Below are 14,780 nucleotides of genomic sequence, written 5' to 3' on the forward strand. Positions count from 1 at the left end.
ATGTCTGCCGCATGGTCCAGAGAAGGGCAATGAAAGTGGTGAGGGGTCTGAAGCACAGGGCTATGAGGAGCAGCTGAGGGAGCTGGGGTCGTTCAGGCTGGAGAAGAGGAGGCTCTCCCGGACCTACAGCTTCCTGAAGGGAAGTTGTGATGAGGAGGGGTTCGGCCTCTTCTCCCAGGCAGCAAACAGGGCCCGAGGAAAAGGCCACGAGGTTTAGATTGGACATAAGGAAAGGCTTTTTCTCTCAGAGTGCACTGGGATGGCCTGCACAGGGAGGTGGTGGGGCTGAAGCCCCTGGCAGTGTTAACAGGCGTCTGGATGAGGAGATACGGTGTAGCAGCTTGTGGTAGCAATGGGAATGGGTGGACGGTTGGACTGGATGATCACGTAGCTCCCTTCCAACCTCGGGATTCTATCATGGTATGATTATACGATTCTAAACGACGGGGAGGAGCTGGGCACAACTCCGCCCCTCCCCCACCCCCCGCCAGAGTCGACTCCGCCCCGCCCTCCGCCGCTGGTCCTCCTCGGGCGCAGTTCTGGCCGTTGCCGATAGGGGGCGCTGTGGGGCGCGGCCTCTCCCGGTGCTCCGCGCGAGCCCGGCCGCGGCGTCATATGACCGCGGCGCGGGGGCGAGCGGGGCCGTGAGGGAGCGCGCGGTGCCGAGAGCCGCCGGAGCCGTCCCCGCTCCTCCCGCGAGTGCCCGGCCGCCGCCGCCGCCCCGCCGCAGCCATGCTGGCGCTGCTCTCCCGGCTGCTGGACTGGTTCCGCTCGCTCTTCTGGAAGGAGGAGATGGAGCTCACCCTGGTGGGGCTGCAGTACTCCGGCAAGACCACCTTCGTCAACGTCATCGCGGTGAGCGGGCCGGGAGCGGGGAGCAGGCCGCGGGCCGCGATCCCCCTCCGCTACCGGCGCACTGCGACCCGGGCCGGCCGGAGCTGGGCCCGGTGCGTGGGTCGGGCCGGGCTGTCCCGGGGCCGCCGGCGGTTCGGGGCGGCCGCGTCGCAGCGCTGCGCGGTGGCTCTGCTTCCCTCGGCCTCCGCGCTCTTCCCGGCGTGGCACGGGGCTGTGGTCAGCTGCTTTCCCCGCTTCATCTTCTCAGTGCTCATCAGTGAATGGTTTAAACGTTTCCCACTCTGTTGTTTTCTCTCTTTTTTTTTTGTTTTTTTTTTTTTTTTTCCTTTGTGCGCTCGCTCTCGAGACGTGTGCTGGGAAGTACAGCTTGCAGGCCTCCCAGTGGCAGCATGCTGAGCCTGGGGCTGCTTATCAGGTGAAGGAGGGGTGCGAGAATCCTCCCTCCTACACAGAGCTTTGCTGTTGTTGAATGTGGAACAGAGTGGCTTATTGGATGCATTCTTTGGCCTCTTCAGTGTCCTGTTGTGCAGGTGCATGTGGCAGAGTGTTCACCAGGGCGAGCTGTGGTTTGTCAGGCACTGGAGGAAGGCCAGCGTGGAGGCCAGGCTACCCTTTGCTTTGCAGGATATGTGACTGGCTTAAATCTGGTGCACCTGGAACAGAAGGCTGATATCTTCAACTTCAGATCCAAGCGTGCTTTCAGCTTCTATGAGGATGCGTTGACACTACTGAGTGTTTTTATATATGTATTTATTTGTCAGCTGAATGGGTACCTGTATAGTAAAAGGCACTGCCCTTCTCTTGCAGTTATACACAGTTCTTGTTACACTTAGCATGTCAACACATAACAAAGCTCTTGTGCAGATAGGGATAATAATCTCATAAAATAAGAAGTACCTCTTCCTCAGCCTGGCTGCATGAAGCAAAAGCTGCTGGATGAATGTGGGAACTTCAGAAGCCTTTTCTTTCCCATGCTACTGGCAGTCAGTGCCTTTGATCTTGGATTTCTGCAAATGGAGCTTGGCCATTGAACAGCCTCACTGTGTGGTTGTTGACCTGATGCTGCTTGGTGTGGTTTTCAGCTGAATTCAGGCACTGGAGTTGATTTCTTCCTCTGCTGTCCAGGACGGTGATGGCACATGTTGAACTACTACTTTCTTGTATTTTGAAGCACGTCCACTTGGAGGTGTTATTTGTGAAATTACTGCAGATGATGTGGAGCCCTATGGAGTAGTTGCACGGTGACTTAATCTGTCTAGATTGTCCCAGGTGGCAAAACTACTAAAAGCAAAGCTGACAACTGTGCCCAGCTTGCTTTGCTAGAGGTTGAAGCTTGCAAGGTTTCAACTGCTTATTAGGATCACACCCAGAAATTTATCTGACTAAGTGTCATTCAAATAGGCTTGCAAAACTGAGTGAAATAAGGAAGTCATTATGTCTGAGGCACAGCATCGTTAACTGTTTTATGTTTGGGAGTAGCAAGTCACATTTCTGAAGCTTTTAATTAGGAAATCTGGTGACTGTGAGCAAAGCAGAGTGAGGGGACTTGCTCGTGTCTTTATTATTGGTTTAAAAACTAACAGCATGAACTGTGTTGTCAGCATGATATTGCTTCTTACAGGAAGAGCTGCGTAGTCCGTGGCATAAAGAGCTAACCTTGTGTTTTGTGCTGCTTTAATTCACTGTGTGTGTTAGTAGATCAGTGCTGGAGAAGAATACCTGCTCTCTGTAGGCCAGTTAATGGTTTGGATGGAAGCAGATGCTGTGCACTGGGATTCTACAAAACTGAAATGAAGGGAATGACACAGCAAGGTGCTAGCTCTGTAGACTAGCTTTAAAAGCTGGACTGCATGGCAGGCTATGGCTCAGGGTTGTACTCTGCTTAACAAAGGAGTGTTACCAGTCTCTTGACAACAGTGAGTTTAATCTAATGTAAATCTCTAATGTAATCTTCTGCCTTGCGTGGGTACCCAATCGAATCAGGCACTAAAGGAAAAACTCCATCCCATTACTTAGGAGGCTTGATACGACTGCTGGCCTTCACTGAAGAGGAAATGCCATGGAGGGCAAACAGCCTGATTCTAGAATGTTCTTTATAGGTTGGGAGCAGGTTTTGACTGTATTCATTCCTCCAGTGTGAACGAGCACTCAGTTTATAATTAGAGCAAACTTAGTTTGACTAGTGGGTTTAAAAGCCACAGTAGTGAAATATAGTAGTGAAGTAGCTGGATGCAGCTTCTGCTTTGCTAAGGCTCCATATTAGTCACTGTCTCTAATTAGATATTTAGCATAAGTTTTCCATGTGCATGAGTAAACTTGCTCACGAGGGAGGATATCATTTCCTCCTGGTCTTAATTTCCATAATGTCGATGGCCCATGACTCCTTTCAGAGAAACTGCATGTCATCTCACTATCACCTCTTCAATTCTTATCTGAGGGCCTGAGATGGCTGTTGTTTTCTGGAGTCTTCTGTTGTTTGCAGCTGGTGTCTGTCGACAGGCTTTCATCAGACCTGTCAGAGCTGCAGGCCGCAGCTGTGCTGCTGTGGGGAGGTAGGACTGGCAGACAACATGACTCAAGCAAACCACCAGCTTCCAGGCTGCAGGCAGTGCTGGTAAGGGCAGGACGCTCACTCTCCTTCAGAAAGGATTGAGCAGCATTCCCAATTGCATGCTGATCCTTGATCCAGGCATCTGGCACTGCAGCTCTGAAACTTCATGATCTGGTCCTCAGCGGGCAGGGGAGGAGCACTGCTGTGATGAGGAGGGAGACAGACTTCCCTTAAAGTTGATCTGTTCTGTCTGTGGTGATCCCTCTCAAAGTCTGAATTGATGTCTGGTTCTTAATTTTGGAATATCTGACAGGCTGTTGAATGAGACCTTGGTTTCTGGAAAGAGGCAGCTTCAAATCAAACTCCTCTGAGGGGAACATTGCTTTAGGCAGCTCAGAGCTGTGACTTCCTTCTGTCCTCGTGGACTGTAACTTTGATTTAGAGTTAGGCTGGAGGAATATGGGAAAAGATCACTACATACAGCTTCACTGCTGGTTTAGAGCTTCCTGAAGCACCCAGGTGGCTCCTCCATGCTGCGTGTTGAGTGAGAAGTGTGATGCATCTTTAAGTGAAGGGTTTTCTTAATTGCTCAAGTCTATTGAAATGGATTGCCTCACTTCATTAGGTAATAAAGCTAATAGGAGGTGACTCACACTCCCTAATGCTTTCTCGGAGGTCTTGCTGTACTCCAAGTGGTCTCAAATAGGTGACTGAAATCTGAGTGTTGGTCTGGAGTTCCCATATAACACTCCAAGTGGTAACACTTGAGGAAGACAGCGCTTTCATGGTTGTCACAGAGGTGTGAAATGTCTCAAGCTCTTATACAACTGACTTCTAGCTAGCAATATGCCTTTTTAGCTTGTTTAACTTCTGTGTGGTTGTTTCATGATAGCACTCCATGTTCTTTTAAATATGCCATTGAAGTCACTGTTGGGGAAGCAAAAATGAATTTTCACGTGGACTTGAGTTATTTTGCTTTCAGCAGTCATTCACTGAAGTGCTGTTGTAAAGCCTTCAGAGGGACTTAAATCTCAAGGACTCGAGCTTCTAAACTGATATGATCACAACCAGTAGTTGAAACGCTCTAAAGTATTTTCAGAAGGAAATTGACTGCAGAAACTGGAGTGCTGATTTGCCCATATATGATGCCCTTTCTTGGTTGAGGCTATAAATGTTGCGTGGGTTACTTGGTGTAGGGGGGAACTTTATGTAATGCAGGATCAACTGCTTTTTCATGAAAAGAATTTGTAAGATGTGGCTGTTTTCATAGTGTATAAAGAAATTCGGGAGCAAACAGTGGGACTTAAGATAGCTGGGACACTCCTAGCCCTAAACCAGGACGCTGAGTCCATGCTCCTGTGATGCTATCAGGTGGAAGCTCAGCTGATTAGATATATTCTAAATGAATAAAAAGCACTGTGACTTAAAGGTAAAACCATAGCAGTAACAAAGCTTATAGAAGAAACCTTTCCTATAGCAGGAAAGAATTGCAGTAGCTGTGAGAAGCAAGCTGAAGTCTGTCCTAGTATTTCCTATTGCTGTAAAGAATCTCCTCGTGCAGGTAGTGCAGCTCTCAGGTGGCTGGGGACTGTGTTTGTGAGCCATTGTAGCTCATGTGCTGTCCAGTGCCATGCTAGCCAGAGGGGAGGAGGAAGGAACACAAGCTTTACTGCTGCAGTTTGAGTTCTGCCTGTAATTGTTTCATGATTAAAAGAGTTTCTAGGGGAGATGCAGAGCTCTAGTCTTAAGATCAATTACTTTCTCAAGTTGCTTGGAGATTTGTGCTGCTGGTCTGATACGCAAACCCTTCTGGAAGTTAGCAGTCTTCTGTCTGTAGCTTGTGGCTACAGAAAGGTGGGTGGAGAGCCAGGATCTTTTGTTTTGCTTTGGACTTGAGACAAATGCTTGTTTCATTGTTAAGTGTATTTGCACGACAGACAAACACCCCTCCCTCACCTTGCATTCTTTCTATGCTTTTTGTTGTGGTAGATGATGCTTGGTTAAATCCTCATCTGAAATGCTCTCATCCTACCCTTTTGGAATATGATCTGCAATGAAAACTGGCACTCTGCTGTCTCATTCTCAGGGGAAACCTTCAGTGGGGGCTGGCTGGCACGGCTGCCTCCAGGGCTGAGCAGGCAGAGAGCAAGCTTCTGGGGGAACAGTGCAGCCCCAACCTGCCAGAGTTCAGGATAAAAGCAGCACTTGTGAACAGGGTTGTACTGACATACAGTTGTCAGTAGACCCTGCTACAGCAGGTACAGACTGACCAGGGAAGCAGGGTGGAAGACTGAGGTGTGGTGCAAGGGCTGATGTGATGCTGACTATGGCTGGGCTGGCTGGCACCCAGCAAAGCACTCAGGTGTCTGTTGCTTTCCTCCGACAATGAACTGTTAGGTGAAGTTCAGTGTAGTGCAGCCCTGAACAAGAGATAGTGTTAGCTTGTGTGTAGCAGATGGAGTGGACTTGGTTGTTGTATAGAGAGAGCAATTTGTAAATGCTATGATCTGTGCAGCAATTGCTGCTGACTACGTTGGATGCAGGTGAGATGAATCAAAACTGGTTTGTGCATGTAGGTGTCTGCCCTGTACTCCTAAATTACTTCCAGCCTGGAAGCAGTTTTGTTCCGTATCCCAGGTGGGCTGATACTTGGGCAGGGTTTCTGTTTCCCTGTGGCAAAACCTTGCCTGCACCTCTCACATGCCAGCTTGCTACAAGCACTGTCCCTTGGATGAGGCTGGCTTGTCGCCTCTGGCTAGTGAAGAATCCCCTTCATCCTAGTATTTCAGGTCTAGTATTTGGTGTGATTTATTGCCTGATCTGGAATATAAGACCTGGGTTGGATCGAGGTGGCTGTAGCTGGGCAGTTCCACGCTGAGTTTTGCTGCAGTCAGTTGTGAGGCTTTCAAAAGACAGATTTCTTGCCCTTGGTCCATACTGTATGGACGTAAAGGCACACTGCTGCACCTGGACGTGCCAAGAAGAAATACACGTGTGCTCTTTAGTGCAGCTCATCACAGCAGCAGGGATTGGTACTACTTTCTATTAAACAGTTCAAATATTAATTCTAATCTTCAACTACCTTAATGTAAGTTTTGTGGAACGTCAGTGCCTGTTGGTGTGCCTGACCTTAGGAACTGGATGGCACTAAACCTCTAATGCATCATGTGCTTGGGTTCCCCAGGAGCCTGGAGCATCTCTTAAACCAGGAGGCATACATGCTAATTGTGCAGGTTCGTTCTGCGTACGGCCTCTGAACGCTGGGCTGTTTAGTCTCCCTCTTATCTCTTGTATGGACAAGAGTTAGCTTGGTGACCTTCACTGACCAGCTTCCATTAAGTCTGGTCTGTATGGCTGTGGAGCTGAGGGCCTGGTTCATAATCACCTCTAGAACATGAGGCTGATCTGAGAGGCCTCAGAGATATGGTGTCTGCCTCTTGGACTATTCATGGGTGCTGAGAACAGATGCTATTGCTAGATCTGCAAGCAGCTGCTCTGCTGTCCTTGAGTGCTTGAGCAATGCTTACTGCGTGTGACAACAGCTAGGCATTTTCAGACTGAGAGTAGAAAATATTTCTGTTCTTCTCAAATTGTTGTAAAGCGAGTGTCTATTTTAGAAGGAGAAAACATTATATTGTGAAAATATCTAATAGGGCTGAGTAATCTGCTTTGAGGAAGGGAAGCGGGGAGAAGCCTGGCTCAAACTGAGCTGAGTGCTAAGGACAGCACATTGTTCTTTCTGTTTGGTGACAGCTTTTTGCATAAAGGAGGAGCCAAATGCCTTGGCTTAGATGTAACAGGTAGAAGCCTTCTGAATTCTGTGTTCAGAGAACAAGTTTCCAGGTCAGGACTATTAGATGAAATAGGGATATTTATCAAAAGAGATTGCTGCTGCCTGCCAATAAAGTCATTATGGTTGTGTTAATCGCCTTTTGACCTGCACTGTAAGACAAGGTGACCACCAGTAGCTTGCTCTGGGTGTGCTGGCTGAACTACAGCAACTGCACTAGTGTGAGTAAGGTATTTCAAATAAAGATCAAGTTCACCGAAGTGCTCAGATTGTGAAGAGGGATGTGCCTCACAAAGCTGCAGAGATTGTGCCCACCTCCTCAGAACCCACAGCCTGGAAGCTTCCTCCGAGGCAAGGACTTGCTTGTGTTTTGGAGATAGTGCACTGAAAGCACCTGCTGCCCTTTCATCCTGCTTCTGACAGCTCAAAGTCACTCAAGCAGTGCTGGTTTGCCTCACCTACGAAGCAGGGTATAAAAAGCTGGAACACAAGTTGCTGTGCTGCAGTCACATGGCTACAGATCTGAACAAGTTGTTCTACCTGGGTGCACAGCGTGGGGATGGAGCACTTGGAAAGTAGCATGAGGTGCAGCAGCTCTTCTGAAGACTTAGAAGCTTGTGATGGATCGTGGCAGCTGTTTCAATGCTGCTGTGAGCATGTGGTAAAGGAGGAGTCGCTCTCATGTGAAGGGATCTGTATGTTAAAGGTGTGGTGGGAGAGCATAAACTGTTCAGGAAACAGCTGTCTGCTGGAGGACCTGAAAGCGTCTGAGTAGGAATAGCTAACAACTTGTGGAGTTCTCTGGAGCAGCAGGTAAATGGAGGCTCAGGGAGTGTTTGGAGATGCTAGTTAGAAGATGTGGGTGTAGGGTGTGACTACAGAGGCAGGAATGCAGTGGTTCTTGAGCAACCATAGCAAATTGACCCTTCAAAGGCAAGACAAGCAGTGCAGGCTTTGGGCTGAACTGTATCAAACAGGGAAATGATGCTTGCCCACCTGCTATCATCAGGATGGTTGGAATGGGTGAGCTGGACACCGGGCTCTCAAGGCAGTGCTGGGTAGCTAATAAATGCTCGTCCGGGTTGTGTGCAGGCTTTACTAACCTTCACAGGAAGGTTGAGTTCTGAAGCAGTGCTGTGTGAGATTGCTTAAGCAGTGGAAACTTCTTTCAAATAGGAATGCAAAACAACTAAAAACAACTATCTCATGAGATTTAATCTGTTTATTTTTTATTACTGTTTTTTTATAGTATAATTCCTCAGATTCAAGGTCTTAGTCATTTCAGATGCCTTTTAAGACTGTTAGCTGTGTAGCTGTACATGAGAGAAGCAGATCTTAAATGTGAAAAATCACCTCCTGTTCAGGAGCTGCTTGCTGGCATCTCATTCAGGCTCTGGGTGTGTTTGTTGTGGAGGTCAGAAGCAAGAACAGAGTACCATTTAGCTGGAAGAGTTGGCCAAATAAGCAAAAATGAGATGAGAAGTCAACTGAAAACGTATGGGTGATGTTGTTTCTGAGTGTAATACTGGAGTCTGCGTATTGTGCGAAGCTTCTGGCTTTGGTTTGCTGGTGGAAGATCACAGTTCCGGTGTAGAGGGGAACGAACAGCTGAAAGCATGGGTTTTTGAGTGACAAGTGAAGGGCAAAGCATTGGTATTTACAAGCTGGTTGTCTTCTGGCTGCAGACTGAAAAACATGTGGTTAAAGCATGTCCAGGCAGACTTGGCTACTTCCAGCTTGTGACCAATTGGATCCAAACCATAGGATGTAGTGATTCACTGTAGCTGCTTCATAGATCCCAGAAGGGCTTTTCATTCACACTGGTTTCTCTGTGCAAATGTGAGCTGAGAGAAGCAGAGTTCTTACTGCTGTGATACTGAGCCCTAATTAAGCAATTGGATGCATTTGAGTTGACCTTTCTTTCCAAATCTGATGTGACTGTCTGGTTCTATTAAGCATAATGGATGTAGTGAGATGCACGATGCCCACTGTGGCTGAGGTTCACCTTCTGCCAGAGAGCCAAGTCTGCATGGGGGAAATTTGTACAGCTGTAGATAACACTTGTAGCTGCTGGGTTAGCTACCAGAGATAGCTGTGAACTTGGCTTTTATCTATAGCACAGCTTGAAAGTGTGACTGAGAGTGAAGCATCTGCCATTACAGAGCCTCTCTAACATTACACTGTTTTGCAGCAGTTACCTCAGAGCTTGAGGTGATGCTGAGCTGGTGGAATCAGGTTGAAATGCTTTGCAGTTGTGCTTTGATTGCCTCTTCCACTGCTGAACACATTGGGCACAGGAAGCAGCCCTGTGAGGTCCTTCCACCTGCTGGCTTTAAAGCTCTTCTGGTACCTGTCCGTGCCTGTGGCTTGAAGACTTACCCCAAAGTAATTTATTACTCTAAATATTTTAAGAGTAGCTTGCATCAGAGAGACATCTGAGTATTTTAGCTTCCAGGTGACTGGGAGATCCTGTAGTACAGAACTTGGCTTTTGCACTTGCCCTGACTATTTGTTCAACTATGTGAAGAACTTCTCTCAAGTAACTTTATTCCCTTGGCTGCCTCAAGGCTTGAAAGATTATTTAGGTCCTTGTAAGAAACTATGTGACTGACCTCAAGCAAGCTTCAACTGAAACACATCAGTGTAATGTTTGTGATTTCTTGGCTCTGAAGCCTTTGGCTGGGATACACGTAGCTGGAGAAGCATCCAGTATTTTACTATGTAAACTAGTTGCTTAAGTGCTAGGTTTAATTTTTCTTCTTTCTCCAGTCAGGTCAATTCAGTGAAGATATGATTCCTACTGTAGGCTTCAACATGAGAAAAGTTACGAAGGGCAACGTAACAATAAAGGTACGTGAGCATTGCTGACTCTCTTCTTAAGCCCAGAAAAGGTTATCTTCAGAGTCATGTTTAAAAACGTTTGCTCTGTTTTGTTCCCAGCACTGGGACGCATGTAGGAAACTAAAAGACGCAGCTAAATCTGTCAGATGGCTTAAGAATACACTTGCTTATTTATAGGGTTTCTTAAATGAGAAACTGTTTGACTTCCAGATTCATGGACACTAGTTAAAGCAGTGCAGCAATAGTGCTGTCTGGCTTTAGCATGAGTGAACTTTCACATGTTCAGGGCACAGAATTCCTATTCTGCTGTTCAGTATTGCTCAAGGCTTAAGTCAGAAGCAGAGTTTTAAGTCAGTGTATTTTCATGTATTGTACAGTATGTTTCCATGAAAACCTAGTACGTGGGTGTTCTTGTGCATTTGGTACAAGATGCTCTAGTTTTCATCATATACTATAGGGACTGTAGGCTCTGAGCAGCTGTATTTTCACTGCTTTTAGAGATTTTCTGTTCTAATAAGTGGAAGGTGTTGTAGCGGGTGCAGGCGAAGAAGAAAACTGTTTTGACTTCTTGTATTGTTTGTTTAAAAATAGAATTTCACTAAATTTATTTATTTTTTTCCTTCCACTTGAGATTTGGGATATAGGAGGGCAGCCACGGTTCCGAAGCATGTGGGAGCGATATTGCAGAGGAGTTAATGCTATCGTGTAAGTGTCATCTTCCTTTGGCTCATACTTAGCTGCAGATTAGCTTGTCCTCCAGCTAGCCTGACAGTGCGTGCTGGACTTGATAGTGCTCCTTTTAATTCTGCAACTGTACTGCAACCATAGTGACTTCTTTGCCCTTGAGTTCAAGGCTCACGTAGGGTTATTTTCTCACTGTTGTCTAAACCCATGTACTAATGCTATTTCCCATTTGATTTGGGTGGCAGTACAGCCTATGGGGAAGACTCTTCCGTTCACATGATGGTTCTTTTCAAAGAAATGCCCCAAATTCTTTGCTCGGGAGACCTACGACTGTTTCAGACGTGCCCCAAACTGACTGTGTAGAACAAAGATGGCTGTTTGTGAAGTAGTGTGGTCTTGCTAGACTAACCTGAAATTCTCTTTAAAGCTACATGGTAGATGCTGCAGATCGTGAAAAAATAGAAGCCTCTCGGAATGAGCTGCACAACCTTCTAGATAAACCACAGTTACAAGGAATCCCTGTAAGTAATTTGTCTTACACCATTATTAAATGTTCTGTAGAATTGTATGTTATCTTAGTGCTGCTGAAGAGTGTTTGAACTCTAATTCCAGTGTGAGCATTCTAAGCAGTATCTGAACCTGGCATCTAAACTCCAGTTGTTGGCGTCAGCAGCAATGACTGTATTTAACTTGGTGCCACCCAAAAAGTGTGGAAGAGTAGATTACTCTGCCACGTGCATTTGTGTTCTTCTGAGGTCTGCTAAGGCACATGTTAACCAGAGTGGTGTATGGACTCAGTAAGTTTGGGACATCTCAGTTGAAAAGGTGCTGTATTTGTTCTCACTTTTATCAGCTGATGTGTTCTTGTTCTTGTACATAAGAGTTTTTGGACACTCTCTTTCCCTGTAACTAGGTCAATCTTTCTTTTCAACTTGGCTTACTACTGAATGCCTTACTCCATTGGATTTAATAGCCTCGTGTAGGCTGCTTTTTGCTTTCCTGAAATTAAAATGACAGCAACAAAGCTGAAATTGTTCTCCTGCTTTGAATTTCAGGTTCTAGTACTTGGAAACAAGAGAGACCTTCCTAATGCTTTGGATGAGAAACAGCTAATTGAGAAGATGTAAGTCTAACCCTTCTGAAGAGATGAGTTACATTAACTCAAATGAATTAATGCATGTAGGGATGTTAGGCGAAGAAGCTTCTATTTGTAAGTTGAAAACACAGTAACAAGTAGCTGAAACGTACAGAAACAAGTTACGTGATGAAGTGGAAACAGTTTGGTTTTTCAATGTAGAGTGCTTGGTATGAGGGAAGTGTGTGTTTCAACTTTGTCTCTTTTATAGGAACCTTGCTGCTATTCAGGACAGAGAAATCTGCTGCTACTCAATTTCTTGCAAAGAGAAAGATAATATAGGTAACTATTAACCTAGAAGTGTATGCATTAAGCCATTATATGTTATGCCCTGTACTGTGGGGCTAAACTAACTTTGCTACCATCAGGTGAGGAGGGCCAGCAAAGGCTGTCAGACTGGCTTAAGTATGTTGATGTTTATCTAGAGGTAATGATGTGAGCAAGACCAAGGTATCACTTGAAGCCTTTCTTAGAGGTGCGGGTTGACCAAGGAACCCACATATCTGCAGTTCCCCCAGATGTTGCTGGCAGGGCCCTGGGCTTTGACAGGGCTGGAACACGAGCAGCAAGCTTTCAGAATATTATTCTGTTTATCTGCCCTGGACTGTCCTGTAGAGAAGGGCTGGCCAGTCCTCTGGTGTGTTTGAGGTCACAGGCATACCAAAGTGGTGTTGGTTATGCAAGTACAAGTCAGCACTTGAATATGGAACTTCTTCTTTCTCTTCAGATATCACGCTTCAGTGGCTTATTCAGCATTCAAAGTCTAGAAGAAGCTGAAGTCTTCCTGGAATCTCCAGTACCAGTTGGCCATAATCTCAATTGTCCACTTCCCTCCATCATGAGATATAACCCCAAAATCCTGTAACAAGAATCTGCCTTTCACAGTTCATTTCTCATGTGCACTGCTGAAGACTTGTATTCCTATTATGTCACAAAACAACTAGAGTTGTCATAAAGTCAGCACAAATATTTATTTTACAACCATTGATGGTGGGAGGGTTGTGGGGGGGCTTTTTAAAACAAAAACAAATCTACTGTGTTAACTATGATGGTACACTCTGTTCTGGTTTTTCAGGGCCAGGTTTTTATATGATTTTCAGCAAGTGTTTTATTTCTAGTGTTTAGTGGCTTGAAGATGCTGATGCTTGACAGCATTAAGATTCTGTAAGATGCCACATACAGTAGTTAGAAAACATTTAAACGTGAGTTGTGGGATGATGTATCTCACAAATGCATGTGATGTGTGTACGTTAGCAGAGAAATGGATACTGTTTGCAGAGGGGAGCACAAGACATAGCTCAGCATCACTGATCTACAGCTGAGATCTTATCCTATCACTTAAGAGAAAAAACTTATGATGAATTAGGAGAGTCAACTGCTTCAATTCATTTTGTTGCTTCTGTTTAACATTTGTTTGGGGAATGGGAATGGACTGTTCTGTCAAGCTTTCAAAAATCAGAGTATTCCAGCATGAAGACAAATCGCTTGGTTCAAACACATTTTTCTATCTCCAGATTCTAGTGATCTCTATCTGAAACCAGAATACACGTTCTGAGCGGCTGCATGACACTTAAATTACTGATATTTTTTGTATAGAGTCAGTTGTTGACCTTTAGCACAATACCTGTGTAATTGTCTAGTGTCTCTCCTGCTCATGAAATAGCTGGGCACGGTTTCACCTGGTGCTATGAAACATCTCAGCTATTGTGACAACTCTAGAGCTGCCTGCTTTCTTGATGTAACCATGTGCAAAGTCTGTAAGTGGCAAGGTGAAATGTTCAACTGTGTCAAAGCACAAGAGAGCCAACGAATCGATCCTATTTCTTGACTAGCTTCTACAGTGTAGGGAAGTATCTATGAACTAAAGATTGTACTGTTTTTGTAGCTTTACTTTCTCAATGACTTCAATATATTTAAAGGGACAGACTTGTTAAGACTGGTTTGTTCATACAGTAATGTCAGTGTAGCTTGCTAGTGTATACAAATATATGGTACACCTGCTTGCGTTGCCTCACACTGTGTGTGATTCTTCCTTACCTAAATGTGGAGTTTGCATTACTTTGGAGTCTTTGGTTGAAAACACTGTTTTGTCTGTATCAGTAATGACGAATCAGTTTTAATTTAGACTGCCATGGCCTTACTGCTCCGTACCAACTGTCGCACAGACACTACATGCTGCCTGCATTCAGTCTGAACTTGCATTTAACTTCTTGTCCCCTTTCAGTTCTCTGAAGTGTGATTTCAATTAATTCATCATCTGGTGCTGTAGAGGAGAGGGTATATTAACTTGCTACTGTAGTCCTGAGTTCACGGTGAACTGCTACAGTTACTTTTATCTAGCAATCTTGCTTGTGCCTAAAATATGGAAACTAAACTAGGATGTGTGAATCTTTGTGGGGGACCAGGTCACTGTTTAGTTAACTGGCCTATAGGTAAACTCGATGTGTTTGGTGTTGATATACTTCACTGCTTTCAGTATTTATGGCATCCAAACACTACCAACTGTTAACCTGTGCATTACTCTCTGCATGTGAACAACTTATACGATTACTGAACTTTGTAAATACGTGGATTTTTTTATTTAGGTGGATGCATATGTTGGTTTACCGCTCTTCAGCTTTATTCAATAAACTTATGTTTTGAGGGTTGTACTGACACTGAACTGCTGACTGGAGTTGGTGCGGCTTAACTCACGGCATCGCGGGCTGTTTCCTCTCTGATTGAAATGGAATGGGAGATGCAGAAAATAGCTGAGCTTCCTCATCTTCTGTGGTTGCACTGTTACAGTGAAATGCTTACAAAACTACCTTTCGGGCCCGGGGCTTTCTCAGCTTAAATAAACAGGCTTAACTAGAGTCCATCTCAGCAGTCCTCACTGCTCTTTGTGTCTGTGAAAAAGACTCCTTAATCAGCTGAAGGGTTGT

The 14,780-nt window shown here is 45.5% G+C and overlaps 1 protein-coding gene across 1 annotated transcript; it reads left to right on the top strand.

Moving 5' to 3' along the window:
* Positions 1-622: 622 nt before the first annotated feature.
* ARL8B (ADP ribosylation factor like GTPase 8B) lies at positions 623-14,518 on the top strand. Its single transcript, XM_065749844.1, has 7 exons — positions 623-855; positions 9,966-10,046; positions 10,669-10,742; positions 11,149-11,242; positions 11,777-11,844; positions 12,068-12,138; positions 12,584-14,518. The coding sequence occupies exons 1-7, from the start codon at positions 733-735 to the stop codon at positions 12,631-12,633; spliced, it is 561 nt and encodes a 186-aa protein (XP_065605916.1). The 5' UTR covers positions 623-732; the 3' UTR covers positions 12,634-14,518.
* Positions 14,519-14,780: the final 262 nt, after the last annotated feature.

Source organism: Cyrtonyx montezumae, unplaced genomic scaffold, assembly GCF_038088225.1.
Source record: "Cyrtonyx montezumae isolate F1298 unplaced genomic scaffold, pur_monq_1.0 scaffold_6, whole genome shotgun sequence".
In the NCBI taxonomy this organism is placed as follows: Eukaryota; Metazoa; Chordata; class Aves; order Galliformes; family Odontophoridae; genus Cyrtonyx; species Cyrtonyx montezumae.